General features: G+C 41.9%; 3 protein-coding genes and 1 non-coding gene across 10 annotated transcripts; 3 read left to right on the top strand and 1 right to left on the bottom strand.

Annotated features, from left to right (window-relative positions):
• Positions 1-194: 194 nt before the first annotated feature.
• LOC108596870 (nucleoprotein TPR) lies at positions 195-8267 on the top strand. Of its 2 annotated transcripts, none has more exons than XM_017983047.1 (6): positions 195-348; positions 911-4041; positions 4104-7141; positions 7209-7546; positions 7610-7743; positions 7804-8267. In XM_017983047.1, exons 1-6 carry the CDS (start codon positions 210-212, stop codon positions 8149-8151), a joined length of 7128 nt encoding a protein of 2375 aa, XP_017838536.1. In that variant the 5' UTR covers positions 195-209; the 3' UTR covers positions 8152-8267. The 2 variants fall into 2 exon arrangements, with proteins under 2 accessions (XP_017838536.1, XP_017838534.1); XM_017983045.1 differs by lacking the exon at positions 195-348 and adding an exon at positions 641-806.
• Positions 8268-8498: 231 nt separating this feature from the next.
• LOC108595360 (40S ribosomal protein S23) lies at positions 8499-9753 on the bottom strand. Its single transcript, XM_017980584.2, has 3 exons — positions 9651-9753; positions 9057-9216; positions 8499-8840 (listed from the first exon to the last, which is right to left on the bottom strand). Exons 1-3 carry the CDS (start codon positions 9652-9654, stop codon positions 8573-8575), a joined length of 432 nt encoding a protein of 143 aa, XP_017836073.1. The 5' UTR covers positions 9655-9753; the 3' UTR covers positions 8499-8572.
• Positions 9754-10004: 251 nt separating this feature from the next.
• LOC108597336 (dnaJ homolog subfamily B member 6) lies at positions 10005-27231 on the top strand. 6 transcript variants are annotated; one of them, XM_017983833.1, is made up of 8 exons: positions 10005-10106; positions 10905-10977; positions 24935-25120; positions 25178-25287; positions 25414-25665; positions 25988-26191; positions 26254-26557; positions 26628-27231. In XM_017983833.1, the coding sequence occupies exons 3-8, from the start codon at positions 25056-25058 to the stop codon at positions 26731-26733; spliced, it is 1041 nt and encodes a 346-aa protein (XP_017839322.1). In that variant the 5' UTR covers positions 10005-10106; positions 10905-10977; positions 24935-25055; the 3' UTR covers positions 26734-27231. The 6 variants fall into 6 exon arrangements, with proteins under 6 accessions (XP_017839322.1, XP_017839329.1, XP_017839324.1 ...); XM_017983837.2 differs by lacking the exons at positions 10005-10106; positions 10905-10977 and adding exons at positions 24664-24786; positions 24851-24867; XM_017983835.2 differs by lacking the exons at positions 10005-10106; positions 10905-10977 and adding an exon at positions 21244-21426.
• On the top strand, positions 23260-23331 carry Trnaq-cug. The gene has a single exon. It is a non-coding gene; the product is annotated as a tRNA-Gln (tRNA).
• Positions 27232-27794: the final 563 nt, after the last annotated feature.

Genomic DNA, 27794 nt, shown 5'->3' with positions numbered 1-27794 from the left:
TTTGTTTTGTAGTACATTTGATATTTTACAGCACTTCAATATACTAATCGATATATCGATAGTTCTCTTTGATATGCTATGGCAAAAAAATTTGTTGCACACATTGTTTGATCTGCGCACACTTGACAGTGATTTTTGTGTTAATTTTTCTTGCCAAAAAAACAACATATATTAGTCGCAACATTTTATATATATTAATCGCGTAAGGCATGAGTCTAACACTAAGCGATGCCTTGCAGCCCGAAGAGCTGGAGCTGGTGCCCAAAAACATAAGCGAAAAATTGTCTGCGTACTTTGAAAAATTTTCAGACGATTTTTGCAGAGAAAGGGCAGCGGCTAATCGCCTCAGTAAGTGCAGATTACAATATTTTTGGTAAAGTAAACGTAGTTAACTAAGTGCGAATGTCAAAAGATAATATGCAAAACAAAACAATGAAAAAAATTGGCGCCGGCACAATAAAAAAAAGCAACAATAGTAATATCGCTACTGCAAAAATGTTAGCACTTTTATTTAGTGTGTACACACTGGCAGTCATCGCAAAATTTTCACTTGTCTAGAAGACGCGTCGCTGTCAGTATACATAGTTATTTTTTTTACAAATAAAGAAAACGTTTATAAAATAAACTAAGAGAAGTCGTAAAGAGCATACCGATCATGGATCTAAAGGGTCCACAAGCGTTGGCTGAGATCTTTGCGCCAGAAGAGCTGGAGCAAGTACCAGCCGGCGTGCAACAAAAATTTAAGACTTATCTAGACGGCTTTTTCGATGAATATTGCAAAGAGCGCGCCGCAGCGCAGCGTCTCAGTGAGTAACGCAGAAAAGAGAGATATTAGGATTTGTTTGGAATTGGAAGCAAAAACAATTGTTATAAATTTTTAAACTGTTTTTCTTTCTTTTACTTGCTGTAGCTGAGACAGAACAAAAGTATGAGGAACTGCAGAACCAAATACTGGACAATCAAGTGAAGTTTACTAACTTTGAGCAAAATGTAACAGAGTTGCGCAGCCAGCTGGATCAAGTGTGTGCCGAACGTGATCAATTGCTGGAATCTGTTAAGAGCCACGATCAAAATGTGGGCACGCTGCGCAAGGAGAAGGTGGCCTTCGTGGATGAACGCGATTCGCTTCTTAAGATCATAGAGCGACAAAATGGGGAGTTGGAACGACTAAAGCAGGATTTGCAGACCTACCAGCAGCAACTTAAAGGCGCCATAACAGCCAAGTGCGAGGCCATTGCACGTGTGGATGAGGTGCAAAGCAAGGAAGTCTCATTGGACATCAAGGAGCGTCGTTTGGAAAGCGAACGCGCCATGCTACAAAATGAGATACAATTGCTAAGCGTCGATCTCAATCGCAACAATGCAGAGCTACAAAATCTACGCCGCGATCATTCCGTCAATATCATGTTGCTGGAAGTGCAGCTCAAGGAGAAGACCGAGGAGCTGCAAATAATGCAAAGCCAGAACACGCAGTACGCAAAAACCATCGAAGAGCTGAATAAGAAGATTGAGGAGCAGAATCAAGGTATATATGAGCATAATATGGCCACTGAAAAGTTTGTAGACACGCTCAAAAAAGAGCTCGACAGCAAAGATAAACTGGTGGAGATTTACAAAAATACCGAACGCGAGAATGTGAGCGAACGCAATGAGCTGCTCAAGGGTATTTCTGAGCTGAAGCGCATGCTGACTGAAACTACAGATCAGTATGGCGAACTCGAGTCAGAATATCAGCTGGCCAAGCAACAACAGGCTGAGCAGTTGGAAGAGCATAACAAAGCTATTGAGCATCTAAAGACAGAAATTGGACATGCCAACGATTTGCTAAAGGAGGCGCAAGAGCAGAGTCTGGAAAGCGCCATTTGCAAGCTAGCGCCAACAGCAGCGGTGGCCAATCGTCTAATGCGCTCAGACATGTCGCTCACCGAGCTCTACTCGCTGTATGCCAAGAATGCCGAGCAACTGGAGGCCAAAACTCGTGAGAATGCACAACTGAAGCTGCAAATTAAATCTATACTGGAGGAGATAAACGAGCGTGCGCCTGTGTTCAAAAAACAAGATGCAGACTATGCCACTCTGAGCAAGGCACACAAACAGCTGCTGCAGCAACGCGATGAGTTGGTGGAGCAAAAACTTCAGCTGGAACAGCAACTTGAGCAGTCGAGCTTTGAAGCCACGCGTCACATCAAGGAAAACAAAAAGCTGAAGCAATCCCAGACAGATCTAAGTCGCCAGGTGTGTCTGCTGCTGGATGAAGTCAATTGCTTGCGTGCGGGCGTGCCACGCAACAAGCAGCAATCGCAGCCAAGTATTATAACTAACTCCAGCGATGCTATCAGCCGTGATCTGGTCACCTTTGAGTCCATCAGCGAGCTGCAGTCACAGAATGTTAAAATGCTGACATTAATACGCGAGCTCACCAGCGAGCTGGAGGCCAATGAGGTTAAAAACGATGCCATGCAGCTGCAGGTGTTCGAGGAGAAGTTCGAGAAGGCTACACAGCGTCTAAATGAAATGGAGGAGCTGCTAACCCAGAAGAATAATACAATAGGCACGCTTATGGCCAAGTGTGAGCGCTATAAAAAGTTTTACTTTGAAGCGCAAAAGAAACTGGGCTGCCAGACAATGGATCTGGACGACTCTGCCAATCTGCAGCCTGAACCGGAGACGACTACAGCACCAAACAATGAAGCTATAGGCAAATTGGAGCTACGCATACAAAGCCTGGAGCAGGAGCTGTCTGCAGAAACGAAGAGGTACGCCGAGCTCAAGGAGAACTATGAATATTATACCAGCGAGAAGCGTAAGAATGATGCCTTGGTGCAGGAGCAGTTTGATTCCATGCGCACGGAGCTGCGTGAGCTAACCTCTGTCAATTGCAAGCTGTTGAATGCCAACGAGTTCCAAAAGGAGCAAATGGATCTGATGCAAAAGAGTATTGCTACCTACAAGCTGCAGATTGCCACACTGGAGGAGCGCAACAAGAATTATGAAAAAACAATCATCAAGCATGAGCAAACAGTGCATATGCTCAAGGATGAGCTGATGTCGGCGCAACGCAAGCAGGTGGCATCGGATACAGAGGCGCATGGCTTGCGTCATGAGAATCGCATGCTCAAGGACACCACCGCGCGTTTGCAGGCGGAGAAGGAGGGCTACTATCGCGAGCATCAAAGTCAGGCTTTGTTGCTAAATAATTTAGAATTCATCAAGGCCAATCTGGAGCGCTCTGAAACGGAGGGACGTGCTCGCTTGGAGCAGCGCTTGGATGATACGGTGCGTGAATTAAGCGCACAGCGTCGTCACTTCCAGGAGGAGGAAGAAAAGTTCCGTGAAACTCTCAACGAATTTAAGCGTCAAACTGAAAGCGCACAAAAGTTATGCGAGGAGGAACGTCAGCAGGCTGAGAAGTGGCAGGCGGAGCTGTTGGGTGTGCGTGAGGAGCTTGCCGCCAAGGTGGCGCAAGTGGCGGAGCTTAGCAAGAAACTGCAGGAGAGTCTCACTCCGTCTCAATCCGAGAATCCCATTAGCGCTGCCAACAAAAAGGCGCGTGAATTCGAGCTTAGGTACGAGCAGGCCAGCATTGAGATTGAATCGCTGCGCAAGGAGCTCGCCAAGACGCGCGAACATGGCGATCAGTTCTATAAAATGTCACAGAGCGCGGAGAGTGAAATTAAGCGTCTGCATGATATGCACACTGAGCTGTTGTCCAAGGCCGAGGCGGAGCTCAAGCAATTGAAGAGCTCCGAGGAGAATTTGAAAACACGCGTCACCGATTTGGAGGCTGAGCTTATGCTTAACAACGTTACCGAGCAGAGCAAGAACACCAATCAGTCGGATCAGCTGAAATTGGCACAAGAGGAGCTCAAGAGTGTGCTGGAGAAACTCACAGAGTCGGGACGCACCGTACGCAGCTTGCGCGCTGAGAACTCACAACTGGCCGATTCGCTTAATAGCGTTGAAAAGAAATACGCCAATGAGATGGTTCTCCACTCGGCGGACATACAAGAGCTCAGCAAGTTTAAGGCTGACTTCCAGAAGGTAACAAATCATAGTTATATCTATTTGTATTTTTACTATATGTTGCTGTTCTCATTTTACAGTTGCAAGATGAGCTCAATAAGCTTAGAAGTGGCCGTGAATCTCTACAAGCTTCACATGATGAACTGCAGCGCGCCAATGCCGAAGCGCAGAGTCTGCTACAGAAGGAGAAGGATGAGTCAGAGCGACGCGTGGCGGATCTTAATGCGCTCAATGCTAGCTTGCATGATCAGATCGAAGCATTGACCACCAAGTTGGCTGCATTGGCGCAGTCAGCGCATGATCCGAATGGTTCGCTGTTGCTCAGCGAGTCCGTGAGCGAGTCTGTGGCACAGCTGGACAGTTCCGCATCTGTGGATGAGCTGAGAAACAGCGAACAGCTGCTCAAGATAATAAAGTTCTTGCGCAAGGAAAAAGATTTATATGCAGCCAAGTTGGATATACTCAAAGCGGAGAATGCACGTCTCATGTCCGAGCATACGTTGCTGCAAAAGAAGGTGGACGAGCTGCAGGGCTATCTGAAGCAGGAGCGTGCCAAGAGCGAAACGGATGTGGTGTCTGCCTCCAAGCATGAGCAAGTGCTGCGCAAGATTGAGACTTTGAATGCCATAACCGACAGCAATCGCATATTGCGTGAGGAGCGCAATTCCTTGACCAAGCGTGTGGCTGAGTTAACGGAGCGCATCAGCAGCGTTGAAAAGGAACTGTTCCCGCTGCAGTGCGGCAACAAGGAATTGACATCGAAAATTGACGAGCTCAATGTGGAGAATAACTCGCTGCGCACTGAGGCCATCAAGTGGCGTCAGCGCGCCAATGCGCTGGTAGAGAAGAGCAATCGTAATCCAGAGGAATTCAAGCGCTTGCAAACGGAGCGTGAACACCTGGCCAAGCTGCTCACCGCAGAGAAGGATGCAAGCAAGAAGCAGCTTGATGACCTGGCGTTGCTTAAGCAGCGTCTGGATACTGAGCTGCCGGCACTGCAAAAGCAGCTGCAATTGGTGGACGAAACACGCAAGAAGCAAACCGAGGAATCCAACAGCTACAAGATGCAGAGCACGCGCCAGTTGCAGGAAATAATGGAGCTAAGGAACCGCATAATGCAGAAGGAGGAGCAACTGACCAAGGCACAAGAGGATCTGGAGAACAAAGACAAGACCATACAGGACAAGGAGAGCAAGGAGCTAATGCTGCGCAAGCTGGCCAAACGTTACAAGGACTACTACATGGGACTGCAAGCGCAAGCTGGCGGCAGCGATACTGTCGCCGAGTTGGAAAAGGTGCGCGGTGAACTGGATGAGGTGCAGCAATCGCTGCGCACCAGCAAGGAGCAGCATGAGCAGCTGCAGCGCGAGCATGAGGAGCTCAAAACACGCGCCGCCGTGGCACAAAGTTCAGTGGAGTCAAAGCAAAAGATAGAGCAACTGCTGCAGGAGCTAACCGTAACCAAGACAGAGCTGGCGCAGCAGGAAAGCGCACATGCCGGCACCAAGACCAACTATGAGGAGACTGTGGTGCGTCTGGAGCGTGAGCTGCAGGAGCACATTGCCAGCAACAAGGACATCAATACGCGTCTTATGCGTGAGAACGAATCCTTGCATATGCGCATCAATCAGCTGCAACGGCAGCTGGGCAATCAGCATCAGTCCACCAAACCCACGACCAGCTCTGTGGGCATGGCCGAGAAGGGACAACTCTCGGACAGCTCGCCGCGCACAGCGAATGTCAAGCCCATGTCTGGAGCGGCCACACTGCAGCAATCTGCCACGGTCACTCCCTGGCGTGGCGGCGAGACTCCGCTAGCCAGCATACGTCCCATCTCGGTGCAGAATAGTCGCACCGCTGCCATCTTGCCAAACAGTCAGCAACAATCGCAGCAGCAACAGCCGCAGTCGCAAACCCAATCCCAACAGCAGCAGCAACAGCAGTCAGGTGCCACTACCAGCAGCAGTTCCAGCTCTAGCTCCACTTCGGCAGCCGCGCCCACTGCCGCCGGCAGCAGCAGCTCCAGCACTTCATCTTCTGCAGGCAACACCGCTCTGGTGCCGCCGCAGCAACAGGTGCATACCACTGGCAGCACTGCCCTGGAGTCCATGGCCTCCTCGTCGCCCACATCATCGCACACCGACTATATGCCCTCCACCAGCAGCGCAGCTGTAGCTGTCGCCGCCATACCGCCCATGGGCGCTTCGGCTGCCGCTGCGGAAAGCTCCCAAGAGGCAGAGAGTGTGCAGCATCCGCAGCAGGCAGATGCACAGCTGTTTGTAGGTGCCGCCAAGCAGCAAGTAGTAGTGTTGGTCTCACCACGCATGGAGGGCTCTAGCTCATCGACCACCTCATCTTCTTCGAGTAGCACCACGACCACCACAACCTCAACACAACAGACCAGCGCTGTGGCCGCCAGTGTGCCCGAAGCCAGCAATCAGCAGCAGCAGCCCAGCACATCGGGCAGCAGCAGCAGCTCCACTGTGGTCAGCAGTCATAGTCGTCATACGCCCTCTAGCAGCAATGTAACCACCACTCAGGCTGGCAGCTCTAAGCGTCCACGTGATGTGGAGGGTGACTCCTCCACCTCCAATGCGGAGGAGGGTGTGCCCGAGAAAATAGTCAAGTTGAGCAAGCGTCTGCGTGCGCCCATGATGCATGGCAGCGAGTTGAGCGGCGCACATATAGGCGACTCCGGCATGGATGTGGATCAGCTGCCGACGTCATCACAGCGTGATCAAGAGGATGAAATACAAGTGGACTCGGATGAGGAGGAAGAGGAGGATGTGTTGGGACCCATTGATGGCGCCGAAGCTGAGCAGGAGGAAGGCTACGAGGACTCTTACGAGCAGGACAACGATATGGATGATAATGAGGGTGCTGAAGCGCCCGATCAGCATAATGAGGTGGATATTGATCAGCTGTCGGTGCCAGCGCAAGCAGAGAGCTGTGAACTGCTAGGGGATCCATCTGATTCGGTCTCTACGCAGGAGAATAACCAAAGCCAGGCCATTACCAGCGGCAGTGGCGACTCCAACACACCAGCACCGTTGCCCGAGGCCTCCAACTGGAAACAGTCACCGTCGACATCAAGCGCGGCAGCGCGACGCAATGAGAGGTGAGTTTCATAGGATTTGTGCAACCTTCGCAATTTTTTAATGCTTGTAATTTTGCTTTTGCTATAGCTCTGTGGAACTGGTCAGCTCACCGCAGGTGTCCAACTTTAGCGAGCAGCCCAGCTGCGTGGAAACTGCAGCGGAGGTTGCCGAGGCAGCTGCTGTAGTCGTTGAGGATGAAAGTGCCGGCACTAGCACGGACTGCAATGTGGCGGTTGCCAGCTCACCACAGAAACCAGCGAACGAAGCGGCAGAGCAGAGCAGCAGCAGCACTCAGGTCGCTGAGGAGAAACTGGACAAAATAGAGACTACAAGTGCGGATCAGCAGCTCAACGAGGCGGATGAGGCCTTTGGGGAGGAAACTGTTACTGTGCAGCTAGAGGATTCCCAACAGCTAAGCAATGAGAGTAAGTAGATGGGGCAACTTAAGCTAAAAATATTGGCTTACAATTATTTTTTGCTTCTGGCAGATCCCAATGTGGGCACTAGTCAGTCCGAGGAGGCAGATAATCAAGATAATCAGCCTGAAGCCGGTGCCGCAGAGGAAAATGAAGGTACCGATGGCGTCTCCTCAGAAGGCGAGAAGCAGGCTGTTGAAGTGGAGGTAGCTAAGACTTCATAAGATCCTAGATTTATTGATTTTTAATTTGCCATAACTTTTTAGCAGGAGGAAGGACGCGAAGCGGAGGCCACTTCACCCTCAGAGAATACGCGTTTTCGCACGCTTCGCAACACGGTTCCCACACGCCGCAGCGGACGCTCCATGATTCGTGGCGGCAACAATAACAACAACAATAACTCGGGCAATGCTAATCGCCCCGCACGCATTGTCTGGCAACGCGACAACTCTGGAAATATGCGCGGTGGTGGTCACAATCAGGGCATGATGGATCCGAACCAACCCAGCGGCTCGCCCAATGGCAATCGCATGTTCGCTAACCGCTCACGTGGACGTCGTCCCATGCGACGCCCCGGACCAAACAACTTTAACAGCGGCGGCGGTGGCTACTAAGCTCATACCCATTTTTTTTAAGTCTAGTTCCTAAGTTCTTGATAAAAAAGAAATACAAACGTATCTTCAATCTTACAATGATAAAAGTGAAATAGAAGTTTATTAAAAAACAAGATATCCAGAAGATTGTGTTTAAATGATTAGAATGCTTAGAGATGATGAAAATTTGCTAGCTTATAAACCAACTCAAGCCGTATGTGGGTTCTGCGTCATATCCCACGCCTACATGGGAAAAAATAACGTGAGCAGACCCAGACGTAGACATCTATCTGAAACGTCGGTAATTTTTAAATCCAATTTACATTTGTCTATAACCCCCTCACTATTAGAAATGAAAACACTTTGTATTTTGTTTACTTTTTATGTGTTGTATTTAGTTCAGTAAAACCCTAACTCTGGAAAATGCTAGATGTATCATCATCTAAGATCTTGGGCGCTCCTTCTTCTCTTTGTAGAGAGCCAACAGAGAAACGTTGGCAACTTTGACGACCTTGAAACGCACACCGGGAATATCACCGACGGCGTGGCCCTTACGACCGAAACCGGCAACCAAAACCTCATCGTTCTCCTCAATGTAGTTCAAGCTACCGTCACGGGGTACGAAGGCTGTGATCTTCTTGCCGTTCTTGATGAGCTGCACTCTCACGCACTTGCGGATAGCAGAGTTAGGCTGTTTGGCTTCAACACCACTGCAAAAGTCAAATTGGAAATACATTAATCAAACAAGCTCAATTTTCAAGCGTGAGGCTCAATTATAAATATATCTCGTTGTGGTAGCACACCCAGACAGCTCACAGTATAATCCTGTGATTTGAGTTTCAAAACACAACAAAACACAAAAGTATACTGCGAGACGTCGTGGTGAAAGATGAAACTTTCAAATTTATCTACAGTTGGTTACTTACACCTTCTCAAGCACAATACCCTTGGCGTGGGAAGCGCCACCGAAGGGATTGGCCTTCCATCTGGTACCCAAATGGGCCTTCTTGTAGTCCTTGTCGGCCCAACGCTGGTCGCGACGGTGGTTCACATGCTTTCTGGCTGTGCGCAGACCTCTAGGCTTGCCTGCAACATACCATAAATTCAATTAGAACTCGATGTTTTATCATATTTGAAACAACAAACACAATGTAAACAAATATTAAGTGCAGCGACAGCGGTCTTTTTTGAGGTTAGTTCGAAAATGCCACATTCAGTGATTTTCAATTAATTACTTAATTTGCACAATAGCTATTGTATTAACACTTATAGATTGATCTCAAAATGTTTCATATTTTGTTTAATAAATATATACCACGATTCTTGAGATTCAATAGGATTACAGTTGGCTCCCAAAATTTGCAAGCTTTGAATTTGAAGTATCTGCAGAAGTTTAAGCCGGCGCTGCAGTTAAATTCACTTACATTTGTTGCTGAGCTGCTTTAATTATTGGTTTAGCACTGCGTTTAATGCCGGAATTTGCGTATTTCTCACAAAAAACACTCTTTTTAACAACTCACCCATGATTTTCCAACTATCTCAGGCAATGGCGGAAATAAAAGAAAGAGGAAGAGCTGACAAAAAGAGAAAAGAACTTTGCTTTGGGTTGCTTTGGATATAATATCGAGCGAACCAATCAATTTAATCAAACAGCTTATCGCTATCGAGCAACATCTGTTTAGTAAACGATTTATTAATTCAAAATAATCGTACACAGAGTCACTTTGTGCATATGCATAACTATCGGTTTTAACAGCTCGATTTTCGATCGCAACTAAGCATTATTTTGCTAGGCATTAACATTGTGTTAACATCACTGTTAAAATTGTTGTTGAAGTGGAAGGTACGCCAAATTTGTGCGGGTGTTTTTGTTATGAAAATTATTAACAATAAGTATATTTCAAACTGTGTGTTGAACGCATGAATACAAAAGCGTGCGAGCGTCGCGTCGGTTAAATTACTTTTCATTTTTTCGGGTAATTAATATATTAACGAAAGCAAAAGTGTTCTTGCACAGTAGAGTTGTACATTGTAGTTTAAGTAAAAGAAGTTCTATAGTTAAATTTTTGCTCCATTAACTAATCGCTTAACCTCATCGTAATTGTTCAAATGTAGTTCAAGTAGTATACATGAAAATGCAAACAATATGCAGGCAGTCTTTAGTTTGAACTGAAAATTAACAAAATAAGACTATCAATCAGTCAGTCGTTCAGTTTAGGCAATAGTTCAAGCGAACTTATTCTGAACTAAAATGGACAACACTATTATTGCAGAATGCAGTGTGCTTGGGCTTGTAATTGAGGCTAAAATATTAATTAAAATTATGTGTGTTACGTGCCTAACTTAAATACAGCAAGAAGTCACCGAAAGCGAATTGACATTGAAGTTAAATCCAGTGTTTTTGTGTGTGTGCGAAATTCTTTTGTGTTTAAATTCGCGCAAAAATTATAATTGCAAAAAAGCAAGAGGCAACAACAACAACAAGAAGAACAGCTTGAGCGGCTGCTGCGAATTGAGTGTGCTTTTTTTGATAAAATAAATAAATTTAGTTGTTGCATTGCGTAAAATCAATAAAAAGTGCTGTAATTGTTGCTGACAGGAGCTTGCTTCCGTCAACAGAGAAAGAGAGGGAGAGAGAGAGAGAGAGACAGCCCGAGCCCGAGAGTATTACAATTTACTCTCACGTGCTTTTTGTTCGTCTTATTTTGTTGACAGCTGTTGCCAAAGCATTTTGTAATAAACTAATTGTCTTCTTTTATCGCAAATCGCTAAAGGAGGAAACTCTGCATAGCTGCATGGAAACGACAGTAAACAAAGACAGCACAACACACAGGAGTAACACACAGGGTAAGTCAAGGGGCAATGAGGGGGGCAACAGAAAAGAACAAAAATGGCGCTTGGCAACCAAATTGACATGTTCGAATAATCGAAAGTGTATTGTGTTCTCTTTTCTCAGACACAAACAGCTTTCAATGCACCCTGTTGTCAAGCTTTTGAATAATTGTTTTTGTCTCCGTTTGCATGTTATTTGCACTTCCTTTACAGCTGCTGCGTCAGCTGCGTGCGTACCGTTATACGAGTTTGTGACTCAAATACATGCATGTCAGAACATTTTTTTTTGTTGCTTGTTGTTGCCTTTTTTGGCAAACCGCAATTTGTTTATTTCAAATTTGCTGTAATTAAAAATCAAATTGTTTTTTTGCTTTTGTTTTTTTCCTTTGCTGCAAACCCAAAAAGAAACAAGCGCACAAAAAGGCAATCAAATTGTCAGTTAGCAGCAACAAAAACAACAACAACAACATTGGCAACTATTGCTGCAACAATGAAAAAGCAATTTTCGTATTAAACAGACACAAACGAAAAAAAAAATAAAAATTCAGTCAAGGCATTGTTTTCTTATTATTGTTGTTGCCGTTCGCTTGCCACACGTTTTGGCTGCTGCCTCGTTGTTGTTGTTGTTGCTATGTTGCAACAATGAGCATGGCTAATTTTCGTTTTAACAAAAGTTAAGTACTCGCCTCTTTAAGCTACATTGTTGTTAAAAAAAAAAAACGGTATTTGCTTGTTTTATTGTACAACAACAATAACAGTTAAAGAAGCAACGGCAATTTTATTTTTCTTAAGTACTCTGCGTGGCGCTTAGAAAATAAAAGCCTAATACGATTAATGTATGTGGCAATTTGTAAATCGTTTTATTTAAAAAAATTAAAAATATATGACTGCGCTTCCTTCTTGCTTTTATGGGCAACTTTCTTTTACATTTTGATGCTAATGATTTAAATACGTTATAAATTTAATGCCGTGCTCTCTTTTGATTTATGCCAAAAACCACATTTCCGGTATTAATTTATTGTAAAACAAGGCGCATTGACCATAAAAATTCAGTAAGGCTGTAACAATTGCACTCGCAAATTGATTTAAAACTCGCAACAACAACAAAACTTGATTGAAGTGCTTTGTTTTTTGTTTAAATTACCCACACTTATGATCCGGCTCAACGAACTGAGTTTTCCAACAGCAACAGAGCAACTCAATTTTAGTGAAGCGGGCTATAAAAGTAAGAAAAACAGCTAATTCATCAAAAGTGTGGCAGGCAGTCAGTCAGCGAGCGAGCAGCGAACAGCAGCAACAGCCTATTGTTGTTATTGGAGACCGCCCACTTTTCGCTGTCTGGCACTTTCCACGCTTAAGCTGTGAGAGCAATTGAAAATTTGTTGGCAGCCTTTGGCTTTTTTTTTTTTTTGCTTTTTTTTGTTTTGTATGCCATCATCAGGCATTAGAAGCGCGTGTGAGACATACGATAGAGTTAGAAGCGTATAACAACAAAAAAGGCACAGCATACAAATTAACATTTTTATAGTATTTTTTTTTTCTACTTCTTTATAAGTTTTACTCAGCTGCTGTCAAAGAAAGCCAAGCCCAGAGAGCAGCATACAAAACAGACGCTCATAGGTATATATAGTATACTATAAATACATATATATATTTTTTAAACGTCAAACGCCAACGCCAAGAGACCGCTGGCTACGTTTGTTTTTATTGTTAAACCAGTTGTGTTGTGTGTTGAGCTTCAACAAGAACACAAAAGAGCAGCAGCAGCGAAGCCAAGACGACAATGACAGCTGCTGCTGCTGCTGCCTCTGCCTCTCTCTCTCTCACTTCGCTATGAACTTTTTTTCAAGCTACGCTGGCTGCATACTAAAGCTGCGCAGTCGCAGTTTTCTAAGCTTTTGTTTTTGTTTCGTTGCTGCTTGGCTCAAGGCGCTGGCTGCGCGTCGGCGCACTGCAATCATTTTGATGTGCTGCTGCGACTGTTTCAATACCATTTCGTTGCGCTGCCGAAATGAAATCGCAGTGCAAATCAATTTTTCATATGGCCCAAAGCTCTCAGGCGCCCTGAAAATTAGCTACGTTTCGTTTTTCAGTCGTTTTTGACTTTGGGCGCAGCACAGTTAGTAATTATGCCAAGTAACAAACAATTCGTGTATTAGCTGCAATTGATTTACAAATTTTGTTGCTTTTAGTGCGACTGCTGAAGCGTGTGACCGGAGGTGAAATTTCAAATTTGTTGTTGGTTTTTTTTCGGCAGCAGCAGCAGCAGCAGCAAGCATCAAGCTGTCTAAAACAGGCGATAAATGCGCGCAGTAACTTGGACGTTGGCTTGGCCGCGTTTGCAATTCGCATTCACTGCTTTAAATGGACAACGGTGAGTGGGTCACACAGCTGCAGACAACGAAGGAGAGGGGGAGAGAGCAAAAGAGATACGCAGCAGCTGAGAATGAGGAACGTTGGTTATAAGCGATTATAGGGATGCGCGAATGTTGTGAAGTCTGAATTGAAACACCCAGACCGGTTGGCGCTTCTTTTGCATTTAAGCGGCATGCTTGATTCTTAGCTTAAAGCGTAAATATTTCAATTTATTTATTGCTCATGCGTTCGCTTCGATTCCACTTTCTACACAGCGTCTGGGCAGATGTATTTTGGAACAGGCAGAGCCCCAGCACGGATTTTCGTGTGTGTGTGTGTGTGTGGCGCACTAAAAACAAAAAATTTGTGTCAACGGCTTGACTGACTGGTGGACCCTTCTTAAGTTGCGGCCCGCCTGCTGGGCAGACAGTGGGCGTGGGCCGCCGCGCTCATTTTCACAAAATGAACATGAAACATGAAAATGAAATGAGTGAAAACGTTTTGCACTTTTGGTTTTTTTTTTATGTGTTTCTCCACTGTCTTTGCAAACAAAGCCCAAAGAGTCAAAGAGGTGTGTACGACAATTCCAGCTGCAGGCCATGCATGACCCGCGCGTCGTCTAGCCAAAATCAAATACGATGAGGGCAGAGAGTGGGCGGGGTGGTGGGTGATGTGTGTGTGTGGAAAGTGCGCTTGTCTGATTGCCATGTTAAGTGATTGAAAGAGAAAATAATGACCACATATACGCCAAACTTTAGTAAGGCAAGCATACCCTGTAATAAATAACAATTATGTTGCACGTTTGGCCATTTAATTGCTTCATAAACTTTATACGCAATGGAAAACTTTAAAATGAAAATTACACGACAGACACTAGACAAAGAAATGAAGTGCGTGCGTTTTTTTAATGGATTGATTGTTCATAAAAAACTTAAACATGCTAATTGTGTGTCTGTGTGTGTGTGAGTGTTTGTCGTGTAAACGACCTTAGCATGCCCATAAATAGGTTCATTCAAGTTCAGTTGCTGTTTGGCTCAACTATTGCACTTTAAGAGGTCAGCGCTTTATCACGCTCGTAAAGTTTTGGAAAGTTGAAAAAAAGCATAAACTTTATTCTAGTTTGATTTTTGGGCGTAGCTAATTTACATTGATAGTAGTGTTGCATGTTTCTTCATTAACTTTATATGTTTGTCTTATCCACAGACATCGCTAATATTAATTTATTGTTGTGATCTTATCAATGATGTATATGCAGCTTAAGCTCGTTTGCTGGAACGCTTTATAGCTTGCTCTACCTGCTTTTGCTTCATCTGCTTCTTACTTGTAATTAGTTGTTGCCCATTGATGATTATTTCTTGCCCACTTGGAAATTTTTATTTTTGTATTAATTACCAAAAACGAGTATGCGAGCTTTCAAGATAAATTGAACGCACATCAAAATTGTTGCCTGTCAGCAGCGGCAGCAGCAGCAGCAGCACTTGGTGGGGCAAGTTGCCAAGTTGTAACTGTAAGTAATACAGTGAAAAGCTTGTAAACTTTATTTAATTTACAAACTTTGCAAATGATGAATCAATCATTGCGCCTGCTTAGCTTTGGCTATTTAAATTAACCGGTTCGTCCCCAACACCCCACCCCACCCCACTCCAAGTTGTCTAATGAGCGTGCCGCACTGGCACTTGTCCACGTCTAGTCGCTGCCACAAGCGAGATGCACATAAAAAACGTTGCCTGATGTGGAGCCACTTTCATGAGTTGGTCCGGACTGCCTGCCTGCCTGCCTGTTAGCCATGTCTACAAGTTAGGGTTAATGTTTTCTCTACACGTGAGAAAGTCTGCCGCTGGTTACAATAACAAATAATAATTTTATAAACGAAGTGGCAGCCTACACGTGTCTTAAATTTATTACAATTTTTAATTTTAATTTCTTAATGAGGTTAATGTGGCAAGTAAATTTGATTAGCAAGCACTCAAAAGAGCTAAAAGAGATTACTAACTGAAAGATATATCGAAATAGCATTAAACCTAAATGAAACAAGTTTGAAAATTAACACACAGCAAGCGCATAAAAATATAGCCGACTGTGCTAGACTCTGTAGTGTGATGCCACGCCCATTAAGTAAACGAATAAACTGCTGCAGCTTTTGCTACAGCGTCTAAAAATACTTTAAAGCTTTTGCATGATGTCATACAAATTTGTTCTTGTACAAATTGCTTAAGTTGCAAAAAAAAAAAAACTTCACTTAGCCATGATGTGTGCATATCATATAACGAAGCTAGATTTATGCGTATATAGAAGACATTGCAACTTGAGTAGCCAAAGAAAGAATTCAAGGGCTTGCTAACCTTGTTAGCTGCGCTTCATTTGCAATGAATCTGCCAGTATGACTGTATCTTATAATTGTTTAATAAGCTCTACTAATAAATGCAACTAGCAGCAGTTACATAAATAAAACTAATGAGCCACATTATTACAAATTGTGTGTGCCTTAGATAAATTCAGCTTGGGGCATTGAATTTGATTTCATTTCCGTCTAGAGCCCAGCAGCTGTGAAGGTCTCCAATGAGGCATCCTCAGACTCTCTGTGTGTATCTCAGACTCGTGTTGTGAGTATTCATTAATTAGTTATGCGTTTCAATTGTGAGCTTCTTTGTCTGCTTCATTATTTGTTTAATTTCATATTGTGCTTAATGCTTTTTTTTTCACATTGCAAGTCGCAATTTGTTAAGACTTTAACACTTGCAAACAAAAACTGTGCTGTGAGCTTGGCAATTTGTTTTTTATATTATTTATATATATAAACTTTTGCTTGTTTGCCAAATCTTTTATCATTGTGTCAAGTCCAATGTCGGCGAGCACATGTTGAGGCTCTCAAAAAAAAAAAAAGCGAGACACACTGAATTTGTATAAATTTTTTTGCTGCTTTTGTTTATGCCGCATAATTCGTTCAAGGTAAATAAAACTAGCGCGTGGAGACAGTGGTAATGAAACAGCGCTCGTTAACCAACACTGTGAATTGATTAACTATCAGCTCTTTTGCTCAAGTGATTACTGAATTCAATTAAATAAATTGCTTTGAAAATTGAGATAGTTTTTTATTTTTATTATTTTGCCCGCCTGTCTGCCTGTCAACTAAACTCGTTCAACATTGAAATTGAACTGAGTTGCCGTTTAACTTTCATTTTGTTTATGGGCTTAATTTCAGCTATTTATAATAATTACCACAGCAAACAAACCTACAATAAAAACAAAGCCAACACGCTGGCTGCAAATGAAGCGCCAGCTTCAAAAAAATAAAATAAACTGCTGAACAAAAAACTCGCTTGTCATTTGTTGTTGTTGCTGCTGTTGCTGAGCAGACAGAGCGGCACACAGAGGTCTGGGTTTGAGTCTGGGGTCGTTTGGTCCACAGCTGGAGCTGCTGACCAAAGCTGCTGCTTGGCTAAGCAGAGATCGTAAGTCAACTTGGCTGCTGCTTGGCTGACCCCTCGCGTAAGTTTAGTAATGCTTGAGTAGTTAGCGTACTTGAAATTATTTGTAACTAAAAAGAAAATAAACTGGGTGAAAGGGTAAGAGAGAGAGTGCAAAATATTTGGCCAACACCAAAATAAGTAAAAGTTGCAGTGTATGTAATAACTTTATTTAGCTCGCTTTAATCTCAACAAGCTGCTCGCGCTCTTGTTTCATATTTTTCACAACTTATCTAAGTTGTAAAAAAAATTTGTTGATGATTTATAGCCTGGTTCTTGGCTAACGTCTGGCTAACTCTCACGGCTATTATGAAGCTCGTTGTGTAGCGTTGTTTATCTCTTTCGCTTTCCTGCTGTGGTTTTTCCACAACACTTGTTCTCAGCCCAAACATATCACATTGCCTGCCAAGCGCGTCTTGCGCTGCTGTCTTGTGGTTTTTCTAATTGGGAAATGATGTTGCCAGCTCAGGGGGGGAGGGATATGAGTTGATATTTAACCTACCGCCGTAAATTGAGCAACTGTAAGCTTAACGGCTTAAGCACGAAAACCTTTTTGGCCGAGACGTTGACTTGACCGAGAGACAACAACGTTGAAAAAAAAATAAAAACAAAGGCTGACTCTTTGCCTGGGCTACTTTCGCCTCTACCAAAGACAGTTATAGCTAGCGCTGATTTATGTAGTTGTTGCATTGCCAATTGGTTTTATAGCGTGTGTATTTAACTTTTATAGTCCACCAATTGCAAAGATAGATTGAGTGAAAGAGAGAGAGAGAGAGCGAAAGAGCTAATCACATGTTTCCGCTGTAGCCACCGAAATGTGGTTTTTGTGGTATTCAGGTTGTTAAGTTTTGCGCTTTAATAACTTCATTGTCAATGCAACAAACGGTGGCACATGCAACAAATGCATAGGCTGTGAGTTTAATGGGCTATGATGTAGCCAAGTTAGTAGATTATTTTAAAAAAAAGAGAAGGCTATGTTTGAAATTTAGAAATAACTTGAGTCGATGGCCTTACCACCTTTAGTTTTTATATTAAATTTTGTATAATAATTAAGCTTTTAAATAAAGTAATGAATTAATTCAATAAATTATAAGTTCGACATTGCTACAACCAATACACCCCATTCGATTAATGCTGTGAGGTATCGACAGCTAACACCGAAGTGCAGTGAATGTTGCAAATGTGGCAAACACAATGAGTGCAACAGCGCTTGACTTTTATTCTGAACTGCACTGCATTGAGCTGAACACTCATTGTCCATGCCCAGCCTGCGGCTTTTTATTGGACTTGATCTAGATGCGGATGCACAACTAAAAGAGTCAGCACAGTAGTCAACAGTCAAGTCATAGCCGAGATGCTATCGTGATCGTGAACGTCAGCGCCTTGCTGGAGATTTATGAAGAGGCGCTGCTTGCCACAGTTTGTTGCACAAGGAAGCGTCGCTGCTGAAGTTGTAGTTGATGGTTTCGCAAATCAAAAAGCGCAATAAAAAAAATTGTTCAAAAGCAAAAAAAAATGTCTTCATTGAGATCATCATGCGCGCCTGCTCTGGGCCGATCTGCCGATCTTTAGCTACAGGTTTTTATGATCGCATTGGCGATTGATGGTGGGTAGTTTTTTATGAGACCGCCAGCAGTCTCGCGGCAGTCGGCAACAAAGCTGACTTTGCCTTTTTTAGTTCTTTATCGCCCGTTTTTTTTTTTTTGCTTATATATATTTTGTTTAGTATTTATGGGCGCATGACTCGCAGTCGTCATCATTACACCCGCACAAGTGGCAGCCACTTGTTGAGCTTGCCACCCGCCAGGCCTTGATTTTGTCTTCTTTCAATTTGCTGCGGCTGCTGCTGTTAAACTCGATTAGATCAGTTGCTTGAACTTCTGCCCCGTTGACAAACATTTATCAGTCTAATTAACTTTAGTTTCTGAGAAGCGGCACACACACACACACACAAACATGTTTAGCTTGTATTTAGAAATTGATTTTTGCTCCAGTTTTTGTATTAAAGTTGCTTAACCAAAATCAAAAAACAGCTAAGGGTGTGCCTAAGCCAAAATGACAACATGATCTCGTATCTAGCGCATGTGGACCAACCCAAAGAATATTCTCCACACAGAGTCCAAAAAAACACACACACACATAGACAAACATTTACAATAATTTCGTAATTTACATTGAATTGATTTAATTTATGCGCGCTGAACTGCGTTGATTAGAAACAGTGCAGCAATAGAATTGCCCCAAGCTATGAGCAATGGGCAATTAGTCAATGCTAGACTATGCTATACCCTTTAAAAATGTGTAGCACATAAAAAAATATAATTAAATGGCTTACATTGCTTGTACAAGAATTATTTTAATTATCAACAGTATACAATTATAACAAAGTCAAAAATAAATTGTGTAGTTCAATATAAATAATAATGTACTATAAATATTTTAATTATCAGCAGTATACAATTATAACAATATCAAAAATTAATTGTGTATATCAATATAAATATTATTATATTATAAACCAATAGTAAAATAAATAGAATTAAATGCACTATAAATATTTTAATTACCATCTGTATACAATTATAACAAAGTCGTAAACAAATTGAGGAAATCCAATATAAATATTATTGTATTATACACCAATAATTGTATGAAATTTTAGTTATATTTATACTGCATTTCATATGCACTATAGCCAAATTAATTATACAGTGTGTTGGCTTTTTATAAATAACACAATAAAGCTTAACTGCATTTAAGGGCCTCCCTCAGTGCGAGGCGTGCCCCATGCCGTTGTTTTGTTATTATTACAACAGTTCCAAACAAATCCATAGAGAGAGACAGCACTAAAGCATTTCCAGCTGTTTACGTTACACGCTCCGCTCCAAGCTGAGTGATGAATCAGCGTTTGCTGCTTTTGTTGTTATTGTTGTAACAGTTACAGCTGCTGGAGCAAACAAAATGAAAAGCCAAGTGTAGTTGGGTGGGTGCCGTTTGTATCGTATCACAAAAATAGATACAATTCCCACGCCCACGTGTCTATTTCTAGGTCTTGATTGTGTTATAGGCATTATAATTATAAAGCTTTCATGGCATTGCATTGTCTTGTTGTTGCTTTTTTTCTAAGATTGTGCAATTTGGCGCTTTTCCACTTTTGTTTTTCCTATTTTTGCTTTCTTTTATGTTTGCAATTTGCAGTTGTGTGGCATTATTTTTGTAATTGCTACCACTTGGTTGCTGTTCCAATTCCGCAGCGTTCCGCTCGCCAAAATAAGTGCTCGCGTGTGTGTGTGATTGCCAATTATTTATTTATTTTCTTTCATTTTTTTGGCGCCTGCTTTTCTCACCCGCTTGTCGATTTGTTTTCACAATTTTTCTTTTTATAAAATTTCATTTTTCCGCAAATCTAAAAATAACACAAATAGTCGCACATATAGACGCGCCTGTGTATATAAAGTACATAATTTATAAACTTAACAAATTTTGCACAGCAAAATTCTCTAAAAACAAAACAATATCAACGCCACCTGCTGTGTAGTTCAGTACAATGGAATCTTTATATTTGTTGTGAATGAAATAAGGCAGGTCGTGTTGGATATACACTTTTAAATTGGCGCAAATGCAAAAAAAAAACACGAAAGTGTAAGAATAATAAAAACAAACTGAGCATGTAAAATAAAATGTGCATGCAAAATAAAAAATTAATCCATTTTCTAACTTATTTGTTATACACAATTTACATATATTGGCACCACTGTGCGACGGCGGCGTCAACGACTCATTTGCGGTTGTTGCTGCTGACGCCGCTTAGCCCGCATTCCGCCGGCCCTAACAACTTGTGCTAAAATTAAATATTCAAATTTGTTGCCTTCTTAACATTTAATACAGCGCGCTGTGTTTTTGCCGCTTCAACGCCGCGCTCTTTCGCTCTCGCGCTCTTGGGGCTGCACAAATAAGTTCGAATTTTGCGAATGAATTAAGATTCAATATACGAAATGTATTGTTTGCCCCAAAAGCCAGTTAACTAATAGCGCATTTCTGTTGAACACTACATGAATCATTAATGATAACTTTAGCGCAAAACACGGGGGTAAACCTAATTCCCCCGCCAAATGACAAACAGCAGTTATCTTTCATCTTCACAGTCAGCATGCCCTTGCTGATAACACAATTTACATGCATATGTATGTGTATGATAAATAGGCAATGATACAGTTAATGCAAGAATTCGCGTAATAGCTTCCGGTATAAGAAGCAGACACAGGTATACGCACTGCAAAAGCAAAAGCAAAATCAAAACAAGCACTCAAAAGCGCAGTTCAAACTTACGTTCGCTCTCTCTGCTTGCTGCTCTCTCTCTCGCGCGCGCTCTCACTTGCACTTGCCTGCGTATGGGTAACGACCATGGGCAATGGACATCATCAGCTGGTGTGCTCAGTTCTAAACGACTCATGGCGGAGTGCGGGCGTGTTTTCGGCAAAGTGTTGTGGTGTATAAATAATTGTTAGTGCTGCTGTTGCGATTTATTGTTTATAATGTTTGTGCAAACTGTAGCAACAACAACTAACACTGTATTAATAAACATAACGAATCAAACGAATATAACGATCAAAGCAAATCAACTAAGCTAAAAGCAAAAAGTGTGAGTTGTCTCTCTCTCTCTCTCTCTCTCTGTCTTGCTCTCTCTCTGCACAACTCTTTGTTAGTTTTGTGGGGCTTGCGTGACTTTTCTTAAGCGCACCATGCTAAATGCGCAACGTTTTCTTATCGCTTGTACGCTTTGCTTGCCTATCAGTTTTCATTTTGTCATTGTGTGTGTGTGCGTGTATGTGTGAGTGCATTTGCACAAGAAGTAGGTTATGGCAAAATGAGCAATACACAGCTAACTACAAAACAGGCTCAAGAAAAATCAATCAGCTAAAGTGGCGCATGTAATTAAACACGCAACCAACTGTTGCTCTTGTGATTGTTGCTGTTGTTGTTGTTGCTGTTGCGCTTGTGTCTTATCTTGTTGCTACTTTGCCTTGCAATTGTTACCACAGCTGATTGTCATGTTTGTTTATCCAATGCAAGGCGACACAATTACACTTTAATTGGGTGCGTACGTTGCTTGAGAAAGTGTGAATAAAAAAAAGGCTGTGGTCTGGGCTATGTTGCAAGTGCGTGTGCATACAAAATATTGTCTATTGAATGCCGACAATGTTGCTGTTTGCTGTTGCTGTTGCCGTTGGCGGTGATGTAATTTGCATAACAACAACAACAGCAACAGTCTGCAAAGCCACAACTATTTACACATACATGTGTAATACACACATTTTGGAGCGATTTCAGGTTTGATGCCCCATAATTGCGTAGGCAGGCGCAAGCGCAGCGAATAATGTTATTAAAATACACTTACTAAAAAATTATAGCCTCAACTACTATTTGGGCAAGAGTAGAGTTGGAAATCAGTTGAGCAAACAGCCCACAACAGACTATAAATTTTAATAATAATATTAAGCCATTGCATAATTAATTTGACTTTATGTTAACTCTTAAATCTTTTTAAAGCAATGACAGCTGCTGTCTGGCTTAGCATGACGCATACTCAAGCTGGGATTTTAACGCTTCTAAGTTGGAGCGCACCACTTTCTTTAAAGACAATATTATTTCAACAGTTTTTGATATGGGCTGCTCCTCAGATCACACAGTGTATTACAAATTGTTAAGCAAACAGCCAAATGCCTTAAATGCCGCACTAACGCCCACGCAAAAGTTAACGTAAGAGTTTTGGATTGGTGGATTGAATTAGCAGACACCTTGCTGCTGCTGCTGCTGTTGGTTATGTGAGATAGTCGATTAGATTTGTTGTCGATTTGAGTCAGCAAGTCTTTAGACGTCAACTAACTATGAATATCCCCTCCAACCCGCTTGATCCCCAACATCCGCGCTGTGACGTGTGCGTCCGTCTGTCGGTCCGACCGACCGGCGAGACGAGTGTGTCATGCGGGCCTGACCAGGCTAAGCGACTCGCTCGCTGTCGTCTCGCAGTCGTCATTTGCTGCTTTTAGACAATGCTACAAGTTCCTACACCTACGACCTAGAATTTGCCGAATATGTCAACAGGTATATATACACTCAGTATATATGTATTGGTAGCTTATATAGCACGTCGACAACTACTACATATGCTAGTGTATTTATTGTATTTAAACAGCAATCAATTTTTATAACTAAATAGCAGCAGCGGGGCAACAATTTCTCTTTTAGTGCCAACCTTGAAATAATTATTTATACCAATAAAATTTAATTGTTGCTTGCATCTCTTCGTGTGTGTAAACTTTTCTCAAAGCTCTGCAGACAAAACTTTAAACTGTTGAATTCAACAGGAAAAATCGATAGCTTATGCAGCTATCTCTTTCGCTCCAGGCCGCAGCATGCGCAGTGCGTTGTTCAAAGCTTCAAAAAAGGCCAAATTGGCGAAGATGGGCAAGTTGGTTCCATGGTGTAATGGTTAGCACTCTGGACTCTGAATCCAGCGATCCGAGTTCAAATCTCGGTGGAACCTGAACCTGCTGCAATTATATTGCCATATTTTTGTCTATGTATGCATTTCCAGCATATTAAATGACAAATGCAATTGTTTATTGCCAGTTGCACATTTTATAAATGATTTAAGTCAATGCATAGCTTTTGCTTAGCTCACAGTTAATGCTTGTAATTATTTCATGTAACATTTAAAAGCGCTCATAAATATTTAATTAATTGCAAAAAATGCAACAGCCACAGCCACCAGCCAAAGCGATTTGCTGTCGTAAATGTGTGGAATTTATTTAATTGAATTATAGTATATACATATGTATGTATATTTTTTAAATTTATATATGGCCAACACGCACACGCATCATTTGTATGTTTGTATGTGGTCATAAATTAGATCGAAAATAAATTTGAGCCAAGTTATTTAAAAACAAAATTAAATACATGCGCATAAATATTAAACAACATTTAATATTGTGATTGAATAAACGCCCAATAAGAACTTCACAAAGCAACCCACGCGCAGACACAGATACAAACACAAATACACTCACACACACACCACACTTGAACGTCGGTCAGTCGCACGTAGTGTAATCTAAAATAATGTTTGTCATTTAGCCTGCGGCTAATATGTAGCGCACTTTCGTTGAGGGCAACAACAACCAATTGGCATACATTAGCATTACAACAATAAGCTATCAGAGCATTGGCGTGTAATTTAATTTGATAAAAACACACACACAGATGCAAGTAAATTGTGTCAAGGAGGCTGGCTAGCATGACAACAGCAACAAGCAAACCCAACAACAATACAAATTAAATAAAATTAGCGACTATTTTGCACGAAAATTGTTTGAAAACAATGAGAGCGCAGCAAAGATATGATGGGAACGCCAACGGCAAAGCACAAGTAGTAGTTGTGTTTGAATAGTGATGACACTATTGTGTTTGTTCTTACATATGATATGGCTGCATTGCGTGTCGAAAGTAAATTTATGCCAGCACTAGTTGGAAATACAGAAAATCATAAACATAAAGCGCCGGGCGATAAATTTACTCACGCGTTCGTTAATTTCGGCAGTTGCTGGCTGCGCTGCGCCACTGTCATTGCCGTCGCCGCCGCCTAAGCGCCCTACACATGCGCGCGCTCTCGCTCTCAGTTGCTCTCTCACGCTGTTTGCGCGTGTGTGGGTGTGTGCGCATAATGAGAATGGGGTTTTCGTACGACATTGAACTCGAAATGTGGGGCTAAAGAAAAGCGAAAAATAAAATACATATGCAAAAAACTTGAAACTGAAGCGAGACGAAATTCAAGTTGCCTTTGCCTTACATACAAGCATTCATACATACATACATATGTTTGTTTATTAAATTTACTTTTGGCATTGTTGTTGGGCTTGCACTTTGGCTTAAACCAATTGCAGTGTAGTGCTGCCAAGTAGGCTGCTTGCTGCCTTTCAGCCCACAAACACACAATCAAGTAAGACGGCTAAAACAAAAACGAAAATAAGCACAATTTTATTTTTTGGTTTTTGTTTTTCTAGCTTTGCTGCTTGTTGTTGTACGGTACTCTCTCAGTGTTTTAGCTACACAACTAACTTAGCTGTTTATTAATTTACTAATTGCAGTTGCGCTTAAGACGTTGGAACGAGGCAACAATTGACTGCAAGCTGTACGAGTGAAGTTTAATAGAGAGAATTTAAGACACACACACACACAAATATATAAATACATATAAACCAGGACAACATGGTTGACTATTATAAAGTATTGGATGTGGCACGCACTGCCACCGATGGTGAAGTCAAAAAAGCGTAAGTACTCCACATTAATTTGGCTAACAGTTCTTAACTTGTATTATGTTTGTGCAGCTATCGAAAGTTGGCGCTCAAATGGCATCCGGACAAGAATCCCGATAATCTGGAGGAGGCCAACAAGCGTTTTCGTGAACTCTCCGAGGCCTACGAAGTGCTGTCTGATGGTAAGTGCGAGCAATTGAAGCTCAAGGATAAATTAGGAATTGTAAAGAATTTAGCATCCAAATTGGTCGCAAATAGTTTTTTGATTTTTATCAAACTTTTTTTTTAATAATTTTAATGTTGTGTAGCGCGCAAGCGTCGCATCTACGATGCTCGTGCCACGCTGCATAAATCTTCAGCGCATAGCAGCAGCAGCAGCACTGGTAGCGCCAGCAACGGCTACTATTCCCGTTATCGGAGCGGCAATGGCTCTAGCTACTCCTCCGCAACGGGTCGTGACTTTGACTATGATTATTATCCCAGCAGCAAGCGAGGGAATCGCTATCAGGCGTTCACCTTCCGCAATTTATTCGAGGGCACGCCGTTTCACAAACTTTTTGGTACTACAGCCAACTGGTTGTCATTGTTGTTTTTTGTTATTTGCTAATATTGTTTGGTTTTGTTTGCCGCACAACCTTGAAGCGCACGTTGTTTTGTTTTTTTTTTCTTTTTGCCAAAGCGCCAACTAAAAAGAAAAAGCATAAAAAATAAGCTTATCATCAGTCATCATCAGCAAACTTTTTCAACATCATTATTAGCATAAGCAGCAGCAGCGTTCAGGCCTTGTTTAATATAAGCAGCTAGCAAGTTGACTACTAATCCCAAAGAGCACGCTTGGAAATGCAATCAAACTAATATGTCTAACTCTTGAACAAATTGCAGAAAAGAAACGCCGCATTTATGATGAATACGGCAAGGATGGTCTAGGAGATCGCGCGCAGAGTCGCTCGCATGCACGTCATCATTATACACAGGACTTTGATGACTTTGACATTATGGGCGGCTTTCCGTTTGTCTTCCGACCACCCGAGGAGGTATTCCGCGAATTCTTTGGCGTCAATTCGCCCTTTGCCGACTTCTTCAGAGGTAAGTGCTAACAGTTTAAGCTTTAAAGCCTTTTTTAATTAATTTTTTTGCTCTCTGCACAGATGTCAATGGATATCCACAGTCAAATGGCGCTACGAGCAGCAGTCGACGTCATGGTGGCAGCGGCGCTGGCATTGGCGCTACACGACATCATCATCATCAGCACAAATTGGCGAGTCCCTTTGGGGCGCCCATGCTCAACTATCCAATGATGGACTTTTTTATGCCCAGCAGCGGTTTCACCTCCTTCTCAACCAGCAACAGCTTCGGCGGTGGCGGTGGCGGCGGTCTACACACCAATGGCGCCTGCAAGCGCACCTCCACCTCAACTGTGTTTGTCAACGGCAAAAAATTGATGACCAAGCGGTAATGGCACAAGACAAATACAATACTTTAACTTTGTACTAATTTTGTTACCTCTCATTTGTATTTGCAGCGTCGTCGAAAATGGCAAGGAAACTGTTTTCTCATATGAAAACGATGTCCTCAAATCAAAGACTGTGAATGGAGTGTCCCAAAAGCTCTCTTCAATAGCGAATTAAACAAAAACAAAATACACGGAATACAATAAACAAACAAACAAAAAAACACAGCTAAAATTATATATGTTAAGCAACTGAAAAGCAAATCCTTTTCCTACAACTGAACAGCAGCAACAAACACAACCACAACAACTGCAACTACAACAAAAAGCAAAAGTCATAAAATTCAATTATGCAAATGGAAAATACACGCAACAAAGATAAATCCTATGAGAAGAGTATGCTTACTTCGATATAATATGTTACAAGGAAATTGTTCTACATTAGAATTTAGTTTGCAATGGTGGAAACGTTTGAACGGAGCAGCAACAGGCAACAGCAGCAAGAAGTGGACCAACAGCAACAACAACTAAAAATGGCAATCAATAAAAATTGCATTTGATAGTGCTATTTTGAAAATTCTGTATTATGCAGTCATAAATTTCTTGTCAAGAGTTTCGAAAACAAATGCCAAACAACACGTAAAGCAACAAGAACAACACAAAACAAAAAAGCAAATAAACAAACGCTTAAGCAATTTAGCTGATAAGACTCTCTCGTGGGCCTAGCTACTTGGGGGCGTGGCTATTGCCATTTTGTATGCTGTTTAAGTTAAAGCTTGCTTGTATATGTGTGTGTGTATTAACATATAATATTATATCTATATGCATTGTATGTATGCGTGTGCGAGTGTGTGTATGTGAGTAGTTATCTACAGTTAGTCAATTAAGTTGCCACAATACTTACTACTCAGAACCAAGCGAAAACATGAGTTTTACAACCTGTAGATTTTGCTTTGAGTTGCTTCTTTTGTAAATTAAATAAAAACAAACATAAAATACGTATAAATGTAGCTATATATAATATAATATTAATTTTAATTACTGCAAAACATACATTTCTGACATTGAATGTTTATATATATGTAATAATAATAATTTAAACTTTTCTTTCGTAGTATTTAGTCGTTTTTTAAATGCTTAAGTCTAAGTGTATTTCTCACATAACCTAAACAAAAGAAGAAAAAGAAACAAATATATGTATATGAATTAAACAGAAACAAATGCAAAACCAACTAAACA

Source organism: Drosophila busckii, chromosome 2R (assembly GCF_011750605.1).
Source record: "Drosophila busckii strain San Diego stock center, stock number 13000-0081.31 chromosome 2R, ASM1175060v1, whole genome shotgun sequence".
NCBI lineage: Eukaryota > Metazoa > Arthropoda > Insecta > Diptera > Drosophilidae > Drosophila > Drosophila busckii.
Note: the sequence above shows the minus strand (reverse complement) of the source record. Positions and strands in the feature narration are given on the sequence as shown.

Coding starts and splice junctions, on each gene's coding strand:
- LOC108596870 (XM_017983045.1), top strand. CDS start 656: ATGGATCTAAAGGGTCCACAAGCGTTGGCTGAGATCTTTGCGCCAGAA. Junction 807..910: donor CGCCGCAGCGCAGCGTCTCA/GTGAGTAACGCA, acceptor TACTTGCTGTAG/CTGAGACAGAACAAAAGTAT. Junction 4,042..4,103: donor TTAAGGCTGACTTCCAGAAG/GTAACAAATCAT, acceptor CTCATTTTACAG/TTGCAAGATGAGCTCAATAA.
- LOC108595360 (XM_017980584.2), bottom strand. Junction 8,841..9,056: donor GGTATTGTGCTTGAGAAGGT/GTAAGTAACCAA, acceptor TGACTTTTGCAG/TGGTGTTGAAGCCAAACAGC.
- LOC108597336 (XM_017983833.1), top strand. CDS start 25,056: ATGGTTGACTATTATAAAGTATTGGATGTGGCACGCACTGCCACCGAT. Junction 25,666..25,987: donor GCCGTTTCACAAACTTTTTG/GTACTACAGCCA, acceptor AACAAATTGCAG/AAAAGAAACGCCGCATTTAT. Junction 26,192..26,253: donor CTTTGCCGACTTCTTCAGAG/GTAAGTGCTAAC, acceptor CTCTCTGCACAG/ATGTCAATGGATATCCACAG.